The following is a 19,761-nucleotide window of genomic DNA, read 5'->3' on the forward strand; positions in this document are numbered from 1 at the left end:
TTGCTCACAAGTCAATTCCACCTCACAGTAGCACTACAGGAGAGGGCAGAACTGCCCTCATGGGTTTTCAAGACTACAACTCTTTCTAAGAGGAGAAAGACATGGCTTGCTCCCAATATTAAGGTGTAGTGCAACCTGAAGTAGGAATGGAACATACAGGGCAGAAATGAGGATGGCAGCACAATGCAAAAACTGTGGCCAATGAAGCTGAAATGTGGAGTAACTGGTGAACAAGAACTGTTTCGTTGTGTGAACTTTGACCAAAAACAAAATTAGGTATTTCAGAAAGGAAGGCAGGCCCCGTAACATTTCAGTCTACATATCCCTGGATATTTAGTTATTTTGAGTCCACATGTTCTAATCACCACCCTCAAGAGTTCATCAATAAACATATTACCCACATTTGATGATCCATGTTTGCCAGGTACCAGTCAACTCGAGTTTTATAAGACAAAATGGTTTCATCATTTCAGGAAATGTAACTTGGCGTGAAATGTGCAGCGCACACTAGCTCTGTTCCCATCTCCAGACCCACAGCGTTGAATCTGGACCCACCGCCTTTATTGTCATTCCACATGCTAAGGTGAAGTCGGAAGAACCCGACGTTTCAGATTCATTTCTCCAGACAAGTTGAGAAACGGAAAAAAGCGTGGTGTGAACACTTATTGAATGTGAAGCCTGGTAAGGAAGGGCAAGAGCAACTCTTTCGTTTTGTCCTTTGTGGAAAACATGTGTTAATACTTACTGATAAACATTTGTCTGTATGGCTTTTTAAAAATTACGTGCTGGAATCAAGCAAGTACTGCTATACAACCATGAGGATTGAGAAAGAAAAAGAAGAGTAAAAACAGCAGACCCAAAGGCATGAATGTTAGTGTGTGTGTGGGGGGAGGGGCGGTACCATCCCAGGAATAAACATATCTTTTAAGAAAGGGGGCGACTTGGAGGCGACGGTCTTACAACTTGGAAGCAGCTTGCTTTGAATGCGGCCATGCTGCCAACAGAGGAGCCATTTCTGACAACTGGCTTGGCTTTCCCTCCCCCGCTCTAAATTCCACTGTGGTTCAGGGCCACAGCGCCCTCTCTGTGCTCAGTCTCATCTACATCCTATTAGGAAGCCAAGTGATTGAACAACCGCATAGCAATTTCTCTATCTTGTCCCTTCGGTTATTGTCTAGAAGGGGAAATGTCAAGGTCAGTGCATATGCTTCTTTTCAATAGTCATAACTGATTTCGTGATCAAAAGAATCCAAAGTGGTTTAATGAGGTACGATGCCAAGTGAACCCATTCTCAAGTGGCATTTAGATAGGGCTGATTACTTAGTGTGAGAAAAGAGGAACGGGGTATAAAAAAGGGTATATCTGTGAGGGGCTGTCAGATGGCTTCCATCCCAGAAAAAGAGAAAAAGACAATTAAGAAAAGTTTTTTCAGATAAGCGTATTTGGGAAAAAAAAATAAACAACCCAAATGACTAAGATAAATGGGACACTACATAGACAGTGTTTTAGACAACCGAGTTACATTACAGATAGAATTTTGCATTTGTGGTCTAGCCTCGGAACCTAACCAACACTTACTCAATATTGGTTATGAATTTCAAGTAACGGAGCTCAAAGCTAACTTTTGAATCACAACCTGTTCTTGAGCTAGGGACTGCCTTATCAGCTCTCTCAAATCTAATTTGGTCTAACTTCTCACCATGGTAACGAGCCCTTTGCAGAAATACTCAAAGACATTTCACATCTTGAAAATTTGCCTTGTACTTCTTCACCGCACATAATGTCAAGAAAAGCATGCTTCAAAGGTACTATGTAATTAGAATGGCCTTTTAAAACGGGCACAAAGGAAATCATTCCTATTAAAATTAAATCTACTTCATAACACTCTTCAAACTGAGTGCACAGAGGCTCCTGTGGTGTTTTAGATCCCGTGCTCTTATTTTGTTGTTGTTGAAAGTCTGTTAGCTGTAACATTGCTTCCAAAGTGAGTGAGGAAAGTGCCTCTCATTTGGCTCATATTGGCTATTTATGCGAAGTGAAAAGGAAGTATATATGAGGGGTGCCATGCTTGGCACAGGGGACTAGAAGGGGTGTGCCTTGGATCGCTGGGGCAGAACCTAAGCTAAACGGGGACACTCTGCTGCCTGAAGCTGACTCTCGGGACGCCGGACAACCTCTAGGCTGCAGCTGAGCTTAAATCCTGTCTCTGATCTGCAGAGCTTCTAGGAATTCTAGTTGTCTTTGGGGGATCCATTTGGAAACTTAATATGAAGCCCAGCATCTGCAGAATCTCTCTGGCTATTTTGACTAAGGCAGTTTTCAGATGTCTGCTTTTTATTACAACAATTTTTTTAAGTGACTTGCGTCCACAACACTAGTCTATGTTCACCTCCCCCAAATAAAAAAAAAGCATTTAAATTAAATGACTTTAATCTATTTTTTGGCTCCCTATGACCGTATTCCCATAACGTCTGCCATACAGGTTCTGGAGCATTCGGCGCATGCTGGCACGAAAGCCGCAATCAGCAAGGGGAAAAGCCCCAAGCATGGAGTTCTGGACAAGCAACTGTGCAAAAATACCTGGGGAAGAGTCTGTGGGTCCTTCAACAGGACTTGAATAAGGGTTAAATCCAACACAGATAGATAGGGGTAGACTTAGCCCGGACCAAAGCTGCAATGCTCACCATCAAACTTCTTGTAGCGGGAAGCAAAGATGCCTTGCAAATGATGACACTGTTCGCTGACCACACTTTTGAAATCCTCTTTGCTTTGCAGGCTGTACTTCTCCTCCATTTCCTGGGAGCAGCAGGTATATCCCTGGGGACAAATCTTCAAATGATCACCTGGAAGATAGTAAAAAAAAAAATTATATAGTGAGACCAGTTTCAGCATCGTTCAGCAAGTCGAAGAAGGAAGGTTAGCATTCAGGTGCACAGGGGCTACTTCATTTCAGGATGTGAACCCTAAGAAAATACTTGCTGTCAGATAAAAACAATGTAAGCCCCTTCACAACAACAAAAAGCTTAACCATCAGGGAAGAGTGCTACCCAAACAGGCTGACTGGTGGTTTCCCCGAAGACAACTAAAATCCCTAGAGGCTCAGTCAACCCAATCCCTGTTTAGAAATCCTAAATATTCTGTATAAATCGACGAAACAAGGCAGGTTGTCTTTAAGTTTTAGAAGCATGTATTCCAAGAGGGGGGTCCCCTTAATGAAGAGTGATTTATGAACTGTGTGACAATCGCCGAAGACTGAGCAAACATGGAGGTCGTTAAGTTGTGGGGATGCCATGAGCTAAGCGGATTTCAAAGCCTTGGGAGAATGTGCTGGACAATTGGAGTCTATGATCATTCATAAAAGGACGCTTAGTTAAGTGACCTTCAATTCTTAGACCTTCGAATCCAGCCATTTTTGTACAGCTATCAGAGATTAGCACCCATTTTCTCTGTGATTCGATTCTAGATTTAGTGACCCTATAGCACAGAATATTTGTATGTGTTGTCAGAAGAGACCGCATCCTGGAGACGGACACTATGTTTGGTGATGAGCAGGGGTAGCAGAGAGTGAGAGAGCGAGCGAGCGAGAGAGAAACCCTGAATGAGACTGGTTGATCCAGTATCTGCAGCAATGGACTCAAGTTTAACAAGTTGGGAGGACCCGGCAAGTGTTTGGTTCTGCTATCCACAGGGTCATTATGAGTCGGAACAAACTCAAAGCCATAGGACAGAGGGCGACCAAGGCTGGAAACCTTACAAGAAGTAGACTCTCACATCTTTCTCCCACTTTAGAGTCTAAGACTACATTAGAGTCTATTACTGCCTTCTCATTGTTAGCGTATCACCACATCCTACTATAGGCTAATGGCTTCTAGTAAGTATAATCTCTAGGTAATAACGTAGTAAAAAACCTGTCGTCCCACTGAAGCCACATGCACCAAGTCTTTCCCTCCCCAACCCCAGCTGCTGCCACTTTCCTTGCAGTTTGGATAGGGTTTCTCAGACTCCATTCCCCCCCCCCCCCCCCCCCGCCAACTTGGCTCTCCCCCTTACCTCTGTCACAGATGAAAACTCATGCTTTTTTTTTTTTTTCACAATGACCAAGAGCTGCCACTCAACAAATAACCCCACTGGGCACAATCACTTAGTCCCTCCAATATTAACTGGTGTGGAATTCCAGCTAACACCACTCAGCTGGACACACTGAGTGGCTTGTCGATTGCTATGATGCCAGAAGCTAAAGCGCCAGTATTTCAGATACCAAAAGAGTCCCACACGATGAATAGGTTTTTGGCAGAACTACCAGACCAAGACAGAGCAGGAAGACGAACTGGATCATAAACTATTGTCTGCCACAGTGCTGGATGATGAGACCACTACATGGGGAGGTACTACAAACGAGTCCCATAACGGCCTCGCACACCAGTGATCACGAAGATGCCAAAGGTCCAGGCAATGTGCCACCCTGTGTCAGAGGTGATTTACCAGCAACTGACCAGGTACCCCAATCTCATTCCGTACAGATGTTCCCGCTCACCCCCTGCTCCTTCTGCTGTTTCTGTCCACAGTCCCAAGATTAAAGGACTCTCAATGGAATCTGAACAGAATCAAGATGGCAAGTCAGGCAGGGGTATATTGAAGACATGGGAAATTGTCCATGGTATATGGAGAATTGAGAGCAAATCCTTTGATGAAGACGAAACATGGGATATGAATGAGGCCATGAGCTGGCGATTACTGCTTCGTGGTTCTGTGCACTTACAGGAAAGAAGCCTTCTCCTAAGCTAGACACCAAAGTAGCTGGGGTTGGGCCTGGGAGTGAGGAGAGGAGGCGGCGCAGGATCCGAGAGGAAATCGAATAGGTAATTGATTTGACCCACACTAGATTGTCAATGGCACAAATGCAATGAATTACACAGTCATCCACGTTTCCCCGTGATTCCTCCTCCCTGGCAATTAAAAAAAGGCGGAGAGTGTTACTGCCAGGCGAAAGGGGGTACGTGGCTTGCAGGGACTGTACAAGGAGGAGGGAAATGAATCTCTAAATAACCTCCTTGTCCCGAAACTGCTCAACGTTTCTCTTGGCATTCCTGAAGCCTGTGGTCAGTGGATAATGCTACTAAGAGCGAAAGAAGAAAAAAAAAAAACCCCACCAACAACGAGAAAGAGATGATGTAAATAGATGCTAGGGCTATCTCAGGTCTCATTAGTGAAAGAAGTGGGCTTGCGAGAAGGCTCGGTTTTATGGAAAACACCTTTGTTCCGACCAAAAACAAAACTCCCTCTTCACTGGCTTAACAAGTTCGCAGCAGGCCTTTGGTATTGGGACACATAATTAACCGAGAGCGAGTCCGTTGTCTCCTGGTCTCAGGGCTGAGGACTAGCCCATTAGAGGCTTACCAAAGAAACAATATGAAGGGCCCCAGCCTGCATACGTACAGTGGGTGGCTACATGAAATAACACCCATCGCACTCACATCCCACGTGGAAAATTAATTGGAACGATCTGAGTAAGAACTTCCCGCAGGCCTAGTTAAGGGAAGAACCTCAACAATAAGGGACCAGCCCCCTTTTAAAGATTGTCATGAGCGATGGTTCAGGAAGGCTGCTTTTGATACCCTTGCAAAGATCCTTTGTGGAATGCACTGCAGCAAAACGGTTCATGAGTTTGGGAAACAATTTTCATTAGGTCCACACACACACATAATAAATAACTTACAGGGCCACTTAGGAGCCTAAGTCTTTTTTTAAAAATCCCTTTCTTTCTGCCCCAGACTAGTTCATTCTGGTTTGCCTCTCTGCTGAAAATTTCCCTTTCCACCCAGAATCACTGACTCGGAATCTACATTCTCATATGATCCCCATCTCTATGCATCTATAAGAGCAATAAAGATCTCCAAGAATTAGCTGTGGGTCTTTTTAAAATACGGCTGCTTAGCCGAGGGTTGAACTAGAAATAAACAGTTGTAAGCCCACAAACCAGAAAGCTGCAATGATTGACTGAGTTAGGCGGTGGACTGATGGCCATAAGGTCAATGGCTCAAAACCCATCAGCCAATCTGAGAATGAACAATGAGGCGTTCTCTCCCAGCGTGGCAACCATAGACCGGTTTCTCCAGGGTTGCTATGAGGCAGATGGACTGCGTGGCACAGTGGGTAAAAAAAAAAAAGACAGCAGGAGAGAGTCCTTTTCTCTATTAAGAAGTGTGCAAGACGTTGATCGATTTAGACATACCCACAGGAATTTTACATCAAGGTTACACCCTTCAAAAGGGGCAGCAGCAATAAAAGTTCTGCTGGTAACCTGCCGAAAGTAGACAACACTGTTTACACTGGCACCCAGAGAAGGCCCAAGGTGGCTTGTGCACTCCACCCGTTCCTGGCCGCCAGGAGCCTTGAGCAGGACGTTAAGCAGACCTGCTGATCCTTGAAGACTGGAGCACAGCGTTGTTTTGGCAATACCTAATAGGCCTACTTTCATCGTAGAGGATGATATTTCCAGGAAGATTGTCAGATGGTGAGACTTGCCTGGTGTATCAAGTGAGACCAAGGCGGGGAGGGTGAGACCAAAATCCCAAACCCCACCAAACTCAGTCATGGCATTGATGCTGACAGGGCTGAAATGCTCCTGTGGCCTTCTGAGACGTTCAATCTATAGGAGAGCAGAAAGCGTCCTCTTTCTCCCATAGTGCAGCTGATAATGGGTTTGAACCAGTTAGTCGCCCAAAGCATAACCCACTACTCCTTCAGAGCACCTTGTACAAAGGCTACCACACACTCATTCACTCACTGCCATCAGGTCAATGCCGACTCACAGTGGCCCTACAGGACAGAGTAGATCTGACCCGGTGTGTTTCCAGACTAACTATGGCAATAGAAAGGCCCAGCATTTTCCTGCGGAGCAGCTGGTGGTTTCAAACTGCTGATTTTGGGGTTAACAAACCCAACTCTAAACCACCGCACCACCAGGTCTCCCGTGTATAAAAGATACATATTCGTAACATTTCTGCTGGCAAAGCAGCCTTCCCCTCAATGCAAACAACCCAACATGCCCATTGCCGGCTACAACATCCTGAACGCACAGTACCTTTGGGCAGTACTGCCCCAAAGGTCTCTGGTTTCCTTGCAAAAGAGTCATACATGAGACCCAGGTAGGCCAGACTCACTTGGGAACTAAACCCCAAACAACCACTGCCAACTGGGGAGTCTGTGCCCTGACTAGTTTATTCCCATGAAAAAGACCAGGACAAAAAAACTTGGGAATCCTGGGGCAACTCGTTCGATTTTTTTCTACCTTGAAAAACCTCAACTTTCAGCACAGGAAATGGCTGGTTTTCAAAACTGCTAGGCACCCTGTTTCATGTCTCGGTGCCTGCTTGTAATAGGCTGTGCCTGGCCCCAAGCTGCCTTTTTCTTTCTGCAGGAAATCACCTCTCCAAACGTGGTGAAGCTGCTTCCTTCACTGTTGGAAAGCATGCCAAGCTCGTCTTATCTGTAGATTGAGTTCAACATGAGGACAACTGTGGAGGTAGCGCTGGGCACTTTTTTTTTTTTAATGTTAAGGCCTTAGGTGATTCTGATACATGCCCTGTGTTAGCAATCATTGCACCATACTCCCAGAAAATGGATTAGAGGCTACAAGTGGAAGGGGTGGAAAGGGATGGGTAGCTTGCTTAATAGGCAGGGCTGCTGTTTCGGGAGATGTCAAAGTGTTCAAAGTTGCACCAAATTGTGAACCGAACCAACTGCACTGGACGGGACACTTAAAAATGGTACAAATGGAAATGTTTGCGTGCTACAATATTTTCCACCTATAACATGTAGGCATACACCGTGCATGTACTCCGATGATAACACACACAACCAACTTAGGAGATCGACACAGGAAGGTTTGCATGGTTTGCAAAAACACTGTGGTACACTCGTTATTTGTGTGCTTTTCTTTAATAAAAAGAAAAGAACAACAAGGCCACAGCATTGTTCTACACGCGTCCAGCAAGAGCTGCTAACGAGCAGGGAAGGGCGGTTAACAGTGAATCCAACAGCTCAAGTGCACAGCGGGTGCAAAGACAACTCTCATCCGTCTTCTTCCCTGACCCAGGCTCGGGATGCTTTTGGATCTCTTGTAGCCACTTAAAATTCGCCTGTCCAACTTTCTACTCCGTGCACATTGTCCTCTTGCACCACCTCCCCACCTCTTCAACTGGTCATGATAAGACGCTGAAGGACTACTTTCCCTATTTGTTGTACTTATTGAAAGCTCCCTGTTCTTCATTTTAAAAGCAGGTGAACTGAATTAAGTTGCTTTTTGTACATGGCCCTTGATTCGTTTTTTCTTTGTGGGTCAATGGCCTTCAATGGAGAAAAGGTCCCCCAGCCCTGGCCGAGGAAGCTTGGATGGGATTCAGTGAAGCGTGTTTTTAAAGCTTAACTCTATGGCATTAAAAAAACAAAACCAACCCCCCCCCCAAATCGCTCGAAAGAACCAAACATTTTTTTCCAATCACACCAGCTCTATGTAATTTCTCTTTAGACTTAATATCAATGCCTCCGTATTCAAAGCGGAACAATCACATTAAATTACTACTCAAGCCTGCCTAGTGTGTACTGGTCCGAGTGTGTACTGGTCCTTTTTTTGTTGGAAGCACTTCGCATCAGTGGTTGAAGAAGCCAGCACTGAAGGTGAGGAATCTGCTCCGTCCTTTGACAGGGCTGGAGCCCAACATTCTAGCAACGGCTCCTCACTTTCTCTCATTCACTCCGCTTACCAATGGCTGCTTCCAGGGCACAGATGACTGCAATTTCCAACGAAAACCAGTACAGGTGGTGGTTAGGCTCTCAGCTTCTTTACCACTAACCTATTTGAACTCTGCATAACAACCTTAATTTCCCTGCCTCTCAGGGGAACTCAATTTAAAGGATAAGCTACATGCCAAGTAAAATGTCCCTTTGATGCTCTCATTTTATTTGGGGGGTAGGATACTTATAGTTTCCAGGGAGGTATCACCTTACTGTACCTGTGAGAGACTACGCTATTGTGGAACGGCTACTCCTCGGGTGTACTATACGGAGGAATGACCAGAAACCATTGCAGGGCAGAATAACAAAGAGTCAAGGGGAGGCCTTGTGAGGCCAACTGTCTCTGTACCCTGACTGGAATGTTAAAAAAAGCAACCAAAGGTCTTGAAGAACCAAATAAAAGGAACACAAATTGTACCCTAAGAGTCACGGTCGCTGTGGGGAAAATGGTAAGAGAACAGGCTAGAAGGCAGGTTTGTTAACTGCAACTGCAAGAGATTGGGTTTTGCCATGGGCCTTTCTTGAAAATAAGCGCATCTTTGGGTTACAAAATTTCACGCATCCCAGTAGCTTTTAAGAACCGATATTTATTGTATGAGCCCCCAATAAAATGATTCAAGAAAGAACTGATATTTAAAAGGTTCCAAACTTCTAACATGACAGGGATTGTTCCTTCTGTGGGGCTCATGGTAATTGAATGGGGCCGTGATGGCACAGTGCTTAACGCCTGCTAACCACAAGATATCGCATTCAAACCACCAGCAGCTCCAATGGAGAAAGATTTATAGTCTCCGGCACCCTCAGGAGCAATTCTATAGAGTTGTCATGAGTCAGACCCAACTTGAGGGCACTGGGTTAAGTGCTTAGCTACTACTTTAAAGGTTGGCAGTTCAAACCCAGCCAGCAGCTCTGTGGGAGAAAGACATGGCCATCTCTCTCCATAAGCATTACAGACAAGAAAGGCCTGTGGGGCAGTTCTACTCTGTCACATGGAATCACTATGAGTCAAAAATGAACTTGACAGAGGCACTCAACAACAACTGTGGCAGGACACCAAATCTGGGAGCCAGGGATATGGGCTCAAGTCTCAGCTTGAACAAGATTCCCTATTTCATGTTGGGAAAGTCACTTAGCCTGTCTGAAACTAATAAAGACCTCTGTCAACAACAAAGCACAGTACATATGTTGGAGAGTGCTATTGCAAAGCAGAACGAGTGGAAGAATATCTGCTCTGCTCTGATAAGCTACTGACTGATCCAGGAAGAGCCGTTTCTGACAATCGTACCAGAGAGGGTAGCTATGGGGTGGGGTGGAGAGAGCGCAGCACCTTGTCTCTTCCACTCAGTCACCCAATGCCATTGACTTGATTTAACTCAGAATGACCCTGTAGGACAGGATCGGACCATCTTAGTCACTTCACAGAAATACAAAGCCTTGCTTCTCTGCCAAGAACTGGTTGGTGGTTCTAACTGCTGACCTTGTGGTTAGCAGCCTAACATGTAACCATTACACCACTGAGACTCTTTCTCTTCCAACTAGTTGAGGAATATTTCTTCTTTTTGTTTTAATACATACCATATATAAGTAAGTATACTGACACATACCGTATATACTTGAGTATAAGCTGACCCGAATATTAGCCAAGGCACCTAACTGCATTTAAAATGTGCTGGAAAAACTCGGCTTATACTTGCGTATTTACGGCAATACACATAACATACATGTAAATAGTTCAGTCCTATTAAGAAGAGTTGTACAATCATCACTACAATCCACCCTAGAACATTTTTCCTTCTTGTGGTCACCGTTACTAGCTCCTCATATCCTGTCAACCTCCCCTCCCCAATAAATAATTTATCGATCCTGGGTTTCATATCGTTCTCATTGAAGGTGGAGCCAGGGTTGTAAAGATAACCAGGAAAGCAAGTCCGGCAGGTAAGCACTGACACTAGCATGCATAAGTGATGGTGAACCAAGAACCGGCAAGCCCTGGCATGGAAAGTGGGAGCTGGAAGACAGATGGCTACTAAATATCAAGTGGTATCTTGGATGGGATCCCGGACACAAAAAAGGAAATTGGGGAAAACTGGAGGGAAAGAAATCACACAAGAACCTATGCACCAATGGCCAGGGGCGCATAATTCATGATAGCCAAAAGGAGAAAACATCTCAAATGTCCATCAACTGATGAAACGTCATCCATCCACACAATGGACCATTATTCAGACACAAAAGGAATCCAGTACTTAGACAAGTTGCAACTCGGAAGACTCTTGGCAGCACTGTGCTAAGGGAACAGGGCTCACATGTTACATGACTATTTCTGCGCAAGTTTAGAAGAGGCAAACCTAGAGACTGAAGGCTGAGTATTGGTTTCCAGGGAGGGGCTGAAGCACAGGAAGTGGCCGCTAACGGGAATGGGTAATTTTTTTATGTGATTAAAATATTCTGGAACTGAGTCATGATGATCAGTGGTTCAAAACACACCAGCTGTTCCTTGGGAGAAAGTTGAGGCTGGCTGTTTCTTTTGAAAAGATTCAGTCTTAGAAACCTTCTATAACCTTTTTGGAAACCCTGTGACAGGGAACCTGTGAATCAGAATTGACTCAATGGCAGTGGGCTGGGGATTGCTCAACTGTGAATATACAAAAAGCTAGTCACCTGTATACATCTCTTAATAAGTAAACTGCTTGGTATGTGAGTGCTATCTCAAGAAAGCTATTGAAAAACTAACCACCCAAAATACCACATGAAGACTAAGGAAACTGTATTAAAGTGTAGATTTCAGTTCATTATAACATATCAATACTGGCTTATGAAATCTGGCAAAGGTACACAGCGGTTTCAAAAAGTGTGTGGAAAGGATCTTTCAATTCCATCTTTCCGTGCACTTTTGGGTGCCTCCTGGTATCATACTAGCCCTGGCGGCAAAGCGTCAGAATGCTAACTACAGGATGTGGGGTTTAAACCTGGGGTTAATTCTGTGGGAGAAAGAAGAGGCTGTCTGTTCCCTTAAAGACGTACAGCCTTGGAAACCCTCGATCAACTCCCTATGAGTTGGAATCCACTTGAGGGCAGGGGGTTGGATCGGTTGGGTTTGGGTACCAGCCTCATGTCAGATGTCAACAACAGGGAGTGTGGGGTAGAGGGGAGTGCTGCTTTGTTTGCCACTTTGGTAACTCTACAGCTATTCTAAAACACACACTTTTAAATTTAAGCTTTCTTTTTAAAATTAGAAAGACTACACATGGCACAAGTGAGGGTAGGGGGTAGAATATAAATCCTTGACATAATTCTACATTAATATTATTACTGGTCAGGGCAATTTTCCTAATCCTTCAATAACTACTTTACCCTTGTTTCTCTCCTTTAATTCTTCCGGGAAGTAAAGTCATTCCTTGCTTTAGGTCTAGAGCGTTTACCCACATAATATCACTTCACTTCTTAGATGGAAATTCATGACGCTACACAGTGAATGGAAATGCAGGTGGTTAAAGAGCTCCAGCCCCTCCAAACTTTCTAAGAACCCCAGGAGGAAAGCACAGCGCTCTATGTTACAGAAACACAGAAAGCAAACACAGAAGGATTTTAGTAAGCCGGTGGGGGTGGCAGAGTAGGAAACAAAGGCATTAATCCACACCCCCACATCCCTTTTACAGAGAAGGTATGGTACACACCGAGAGCCCAAAGTCATCGAACCTGAACCTTAAGAACAAAACAAATTCCAGTTATCGTGCTAATGTCCGACTTAAGATCAACTACCAATCACTAGACGAAACTTGCTAAAATATAGCTGTGGAGGACTTAGGCTTTACCCCTCGTAATTTGGCCATGTTATCAGCAAAGACCAATCCCGAGAAAAGGACATCTGTACTTGGGAAAAATAGAGGGGCAGTGAAACAGAGGAAGGCCCTCGACAAGATGGATTGACACAGTCCGTGGCTGCAGTGATGGACTCAAGCAGAACCAGTGTAAGGATGGTACAGGACTGGGTGGTGTTTTGTTCTAGGGTTGCTATGAGTTGGGCCCAACTCGACAGCACGTAACCACAACAAGCCTGCAACATAGGCTAGAGATGGCCACCAGAAACACAGAGCTTTTGAAAATATCAGTTTTATTATGCTTTCCTAACAATATCTTTGTGGAAGTAGAGTGGGAAGAGTTTGGAAAATTTCATTTCTGTGAACTTCCAACAGCTGTGAGATGCACTCCGGACAGAAAACAAGGAGGGCTGCTACTTGCTTTTTTAAATGATAAGCAAATCACACACTCAAGTCCTAATAGCTGCCGTTATTTACCCATTGCCATGGAGCCAATTCTAACACATAGTAACCCTAGAGGGCATAATAGAAGTATGCCTTGGGTTCTTTTGTGTGTTGGTTTTTAAAACTGTAACTCTTGGCAAGAGTAGACTGTCTCATCTATCTCCCGTGGAGTGAATGGTGTGGTCAAACCTATGGTCCTTCAGCTATCAGCTCAATACCTAACCCATTGTACGCAAAGCCCCCCACCTGACCATATGAGAGATCATAATAACACAGGAATCTGGTGGCATAGTGGGTTATGAGTTGGGTCGCTAACTACAAGGTCAGCAGTTCGAACCCAGCAGCCACTCCTTCAAAGGGGCAGTTCTACTTTGTCCTATATGAATCTGAAGCGGCTAGATGACAATGGATTTGGTTTGGACTTACTATAGCTGCACCTAAGTAGCCCTGGTAGCATAGTGGTTATGCGTTGGGGCTGCTGACCACAAGGTCAGCAGTTTGAAATCAGCAGCTGCTCTGTGGGAGAAAGATGGTGCTTTCTCCTCCTATAAAGAATTAGTCTCAGAAACTCACAGTGCCAGTTCTCCCCTGTCCTCTAGGGTCAGAATTGACTCAAAGGGTGGTGGTGGTGTGTGCAAAGGTTTACGAAAAGTGAAGCATCTCAATCACATGGAATGAATGCCCATAAATTCACTCTTGGACCATCTGTTCTCAGTAGCTGGATAGAGCATGTCTGTCTATGCTGTACCTTTACAACCAGGGCCCCATAAAAATACAAAAGGTTGGTGATTAACCCAAAACTCCTCAACCATTCCAAGGAGCTGAGGTTTGACTGTGGATTGCCATGCTCAGAGAACACGAGTGATGAGAAAGTGTGCAGAGACAGGATCTTTGCTGGATCGGCCTGTTTCCATTTCTGTCCTGCATGAATCAAAAGCAGCCTAGAGAGGAAACGCCGTTGGCTAGGACATCTCTACCACTTTGCCACCCAATGTTGCTGTCCATCTGGTGCCAACTCAGGTGTAACAGAACAAAAAGCTGCACGGTCCTATGCCATCTTCCTGCTCCTTGGTATTGGACCCAGTAAGTATGTCCTGGAATCCTAGCACCCAAGCCATGCATCATCATCCCTGGTCCACCCAAGGCTCAGCACCTTGACCTTGCTCTGCACCCCAGAAATAGTAAGTAGTAAGAGGAAAATCTCTTCCAGAAAGGATTGTAGTGCCTCCTTTCTTTCCCTCCCCAAGGCGGACTGAATGGTCAACAGGGTCGGATCGTCCTTACTATTTTCAAAGCATGGGCTGTTTGCTCTCCACGTGGCAGCCCCCTGTGGCAGAGGAGAACTGCGTTCGATAGCAGTTTCAATGGCTGGTTTCTGATAGCAGGGGTTGCCAGGTCTTTTGCCTCTGGGTAGACGTGAACCGCTGATCCTTTCGTAAGCAGACCAGTATCTTCAGAGCACCTTGCCGGGATTCCATAGTGCAGCCACGGAGGGTTCATAACTCACTCGCTATCATCAAGTCCATGCAAACTCAGAGCGACCTTATAGGCCAGGGGAGAACTTCCCCTGTGGTTTTCCCAGACTAACTGTTGATGGGCAGAGAAAAGCCTGTCTTTCTCCCATGGAGCAGCCAGTGGTTTTGAACCATGACCATGACACCCAATAGCCAGGCCAGAAAAGGTGGAGAGAGCCCAGTCCACTCCAAGTACCAAAGCAAATGCCCTAGAGGAACGACCTCCAGCTAACAGATGCCTACTTTAAACACAGGGGGCTGGGGGCGTAGTGGGTTAGCCGTTGACCTAATTGTAACCACGAGGGAAAAGGATGAGGTTTTCCGGTTCTTCAAGAATGTGCCGCCTCGAAAGCGCATGGGGCAATCCGACTCCGTTCCACAGTGTGACTCTAAGTTGGAAACGACTCGATGACAAAGACTTATGTTTTGTTTGGCTTTTACTCTAATACAACGACTCATTTCATCCATTTTTCACATGTCAGGCATGGAAATGTAGAACAAAACATACTTTTTTTTAAAAAGCTTGGATCGCAAGAGAAAAGAAAATCCCTCTCATTATTTTTATTACATATAGTTTTTACCATTTCTCCTAACTTTCATGATAGGCCTAGCATCTCTCCTGCAAACCCCCCAGTGTGAGACACGGCCTCAGCAATTGCCCTGCCTAAGGAAAACAGGTCTAAAAAAATGCCTCCCGTGATGGGGCGAGCCATCTCTCCAGGAGGGCCTAAGGAAAGAAAGCCTTTGCTTCACATGAGAGCCATGTCTCCTGCTTCGCATAAGGACAATTTCTCCGACCTCAGAGTAACAGCCACACAATGTATTATTTCCAATTCAGACTCGGCACCAGTGAAAGGTGGAGGGCAAAGAAACATGTCCATTGTCTATGTTGGGACCGAAGTACTTCCGTTCAACCCTCCATCACCACCAACCTAGCAAGTCTATTCCGCTGACTCGTGGTGATCCTGTAGTCATGAGCACAACATTCTACGCCATACAATTGTTCAGGGCAACAGAAAGCCACACCTTTCCCCTAGAGGGCAACTCACTACCTCTATGCCACCGAGGTGATTCAGACTAATAAGGATCCTACAGGGCCGGACAGAACGAGGCTTTAACTCTTTCGAGGAGAAGAGACCCCCATTTAGAGAAACTGGTGGGTTCGAATAACGAAGCGTGTGGTTAGCAGTTGAGTGCTGCTTTATTTATTGAATTGTGTAGCCGTTGCTTCACAACTGGTCCACCTCAAGAAATTATCTAGGAATGGAATTCCCACCCCACCACGCCGCCACTGCCACGTCTAACACTAAGAATTGATTCAACTCTCCCAAATTAACCCGAGATCCATTTTTGGCAACTCAAAAAGACTGATGGTGTGACCTGCAGTATATATGTGCCAGATGCCAGCCATCCGCTCTGCAAATATCAACGGCTTGGCCTCCACCCTTTCAAGAATTACAAGACGAGCAGACGTGGGTGTCACTGCTCTTCCATAGGTTGTTTTCCATCTCTCTTTCTTACTCTATAAACTGCATTCCTTCCCCCTGGCCCTCCTCAAGTGGGGGTAGAATTTGCCCAGATGATTATTAGGAGATCGATCTCTGGGGTCCTTCTGCTCTGATCTCGGAATAGCCTGCGTCCAAAAGACACAAGGAGTGGTAAACCAGCACCAGCCATCTATCCACCCAACTCCTGCTTCTCACTGTGGGACTTCAACGGAGTCCCAATGGAACGCGCCTTTGGGCACCGTGGGAGAGTCACACACTCAGCCATCACCCACACACTGCAGATGCCCCATGGCCACGATGTGACTGGCACAACAGACAATGACGTGCATTCCACAGAATGTCGCTGCGAGGGGAACCAACCAGCCAACCCCTGGCAAAGAGGACATCTTAGTTCGGCTGCTTTTCTTAACCAATAAGTCACAAAGCGGAAGAAAACTTCTCACTGGGCATGTTCAGTTCATTTGGCTTGATAAACATGAGGCCGCTAACCGTGTCAAAGATTTTTTTAAAAATCCCCTCAGACTATATTAATGTTCTGATTGGTGACAAGTCCTAAATCTGGTCACAGGGGCCCTGGTGTCATACGGGTTAAGCACGGGCTGTTAATCACAGTGCCGACAGTTCAAACACAACGCTGCTCTGTGGGACCGAGATGAAGCTGTCTGCCTCCATAAAGAATTACAGCCTCAGAAACCTCCAGGGGGCGTTCTACTTGGTTCTAGGGGTCACCAGGAGTGGGAACCTTGACAGCAGGGGTTTGGGTTTGAGCAGAACCTGGCTACTGGCTGGGGTTGTCTACTCGGTTTTGCAACTCGGGCCTCCAGAAAAGCCTTTCCTTGACTCACACAGCGAAACAGTGACCATCACCAATACCTGCCTGTTCTGGATCCTAGGAAATACTGAAAGCACGGGGTCCAAAAGTTAATGGGGGATGTCAGCCAGGCACTTCTTCGTCGGAGTGGCCCTGCCACCCACCTCCCGGTTTCGATATTATCCTGGAGAAGGGGCAACCCAAGGCCACTCATGGGGACCGGATTGAAGTGATTACTAATTCTTGAAACCCACGATAAACCCCCCGCTTTCCCGAGGGAGATGGGAAAGGGCTTGTCGCTTGGTAAGCAGTGGCAAGAAAAAGAGAGAAACCAAACAAACACTCAAGTCCCTACAGGCCTGTCCCGGTCCTGGCCATTCTCAGCCACAAGCCTGCCAGACCGGAAACTTTGGCTTCACCCCGGGGCCACAGCCATACACAAGAATGTTCCAGAAAGCAGCTAGCACATTGGAGGTGGCCTGGTTTTCTTTCCCATGGAGCTACGAGATAAGCAAGAATGAAAGGGCTGCTTGTTACCCCTTTTGCTTTGGGTAGAGAGGGGGAAAGGTGGGGCCCCTCAAGGTGGAGCCTCCTCAGAAGCATTACAGCTGGCTTCTCCTAGAGCTGGTGCTGGAGGCTCTGTCATCAGACCTAAGAGAGACATCACCGCTTCACCAATCTGGCCAGTGGACAGACTGGAGACCTGGCATTTAGGAATGCAAAGTAACAGACGGCTTTCTACAGACAGGTGCCGCCGCGGGAGGGCAAGGATGCTGGTTGCACGGTTTCTGTGTCTGGTTTTCTCTGTGTCACTTTTTATGTGGGTCACGGGCCCATCCATCACGCATCAAGCAATTTCATGTCATCAAACATCGGATCCCAAAGACATTCCACTAACTCCTCTCCTCCTAGAACGCAGGAGCCAAATTCAACACGAGACCCTTCTTAAAGATGAGTGATAACTATGGGGCGAGGGGGCCCAAGGGATTAGGTCTGCCTGCAGTCACTAACAGGCAGGAGAGAGAAAGAGCTGATGAAAAATGGGGGCGGGGTAGAAAAGCAAAAGGAAGCTAGTAAGGGCTCCTGGGCCACCTACGGCCGTATTTGAAAAGTCTACGTCAAGGTACTTCAAAGGGAAGGACACCATCAGGAATCTCCCCGTGAAGATGAATGGATCTGCACTTTAGCTCCTGATTTGTCTGGTCCCGCAATAATGTGTACAAGGGGCCAAGCTTCCCTTAACCGTCTTCTAGGGTGGGAACATTAAATGGCAAGTGACATGAAACGTCGGTCTTGTTTTAAAGATAATACTTGGCAGGGCTGGGCATGCTTATCGTTTGGATTCGTGAATGTTCCCACCCCGTTGCCTTTGAGTCTGACTGATAGCGAGCGAGGGGCCCCATACGACAGAGTAGGGTTTGCACGGTTGTAATCTTTTATGGAAGCAGCTGGTGGGTTCGAACCGAGGAGCTTCGTTCGGGTCAATAGCCGAGCCCTTAACCACTGCACCACCAGGGCCCCTGGGAATCAGTAACTAGAGGTAGGGACGGACAGAGAAAGGCCCGCTTTGTACTCTTTATCTTTCTGGTGGCCATAAACCACCCAAGGTCACGTTTTTATATCCAAGCCGACCTAAGCTTCTGCTTTCACACCTAGTCAAGATGGCATCATCCATCCTCCACTTTTTGAATCCTGTATGGGGGAGGAAAAGGGCCATTTGACGAGCACGGAGACACAAAATGACTAGCTTGGTCTACGTAAGCCCTGATAGTTGCGAGTGAAAAGCCTAAGTTACAAGCTACCAGGGGAGAAGTATGATGTATTTTTTCTTTGTAAGCAGAGTCCAAGACATAGACCAACTAACCGAAGCCTCCCTCCCTCAATTTAAGAGTGGCTATACGACCATGAACTGGTCACAGAACCATAAGTCAATCTCATTTCACAAACATATTCCCAACACTGTGCACGCTGGCACCAAGGCTGGTTTTCCTTGGGGCTCGATGACTAGGCAGATATGACTAATTGGAAAGCGCACTGCTAGAAAAAGACCAGGTTTCAATGTAGTGAGATGAGCGAACCTTCGTGCCTGAGGCAGCACACTAACAAATTCCCTTTTTAAAAGGAGCCACGAGGCTCTGCTAAAGCAAGAATCGTGATGCATTTTACCTACTGGTTTAAGCAAAACTCTGCTAATAGCATTGGCAACTTCTGCAGCCCTGGTGGCGCACTGGGTGAAACTTGCTAACCCAAAGGTGATTTGCGCCCATCAGGAGCACGGTTGCATCAGTTTGCTTCAATAAAGATGAATGGCTTCTGAAACCCTATGGTGCAGAAGTTGACAGAGGTGGCAGTGGGTTTGATTTGGGGAGGCTGGGAAGGGTACAGAACTCAAACTTCTTTTGTTCTCCCTCCAATAAATAGCAACTCAAGGATCTGATTCTTCAAGAACCATGAGCTTCAGAATCAAGCAGGTTTCTCAATCAGACCAATTCAGCACATACTGAAGGAGTGACGGCACAGCGGGTCAGAAACAAAGGAAGACAACACAAGCGATCTGGAGCCACACGGGATTCATGTCAGAACTGCCAAGGAAACGAGCTATACTGTTCTGATGGGACTCGAAGTTGTAAGTCTCAGGCACCAAGCTATATGGAAACCCATCAGGTCTGGATTTGAATGGAATTCTTTTGTTACTAGCTGTGACCCTGAGAAAGCCTCTTGATTTCTCTCTTTCATCTTTGGTAAGAATGGAGAGGAGAACCGCTCCAAGCTAATAGGGTTGTTAGAAGTCTGAAATGTATGAGGGAGATTGAAGAAGTTCACGAAAAACGGGAATTAAGAGATCGTGGATTTTTTTTCAGTGAATA

General features: G+C 46.0%; 1 protein-coding gene across 1 annotated transcript in view; it reads right to left on the reverse strand.

Moving 5' to 3' along the window:
* The window catches only part of GPC4 (glypican 4), a 123,525-nt gene that overhangs the window by 41,087 nt on the left and 62,677 nt on the right, over positions 1-19,761 (reverse strand). The window contains exon 2 of the mRNA XM_075538904.1: positions 2,685-2,843. Coding sequence (XP_075395019.1) covers positions 2,685-2,843 — 159 coding nt within the window. The remainder of the gene's footprint in view (positions 1-2,684; positions 2,844-19,761) is intronic.

This window comes from Tenrec ecaudatus, chromosome X, assembly GCF_050624435.1.
Source record: "Tenrec ecaudatus isolate mTenEca1 chromosome X, mTenEca1.hap1, whole genome shotgun sequence".
NCBI lineage: Eukaryota > Metazoa > Chordata > Mammalia > Afrosoricida > Tenrecidae > Tenrec > Tenrec ecaudatus.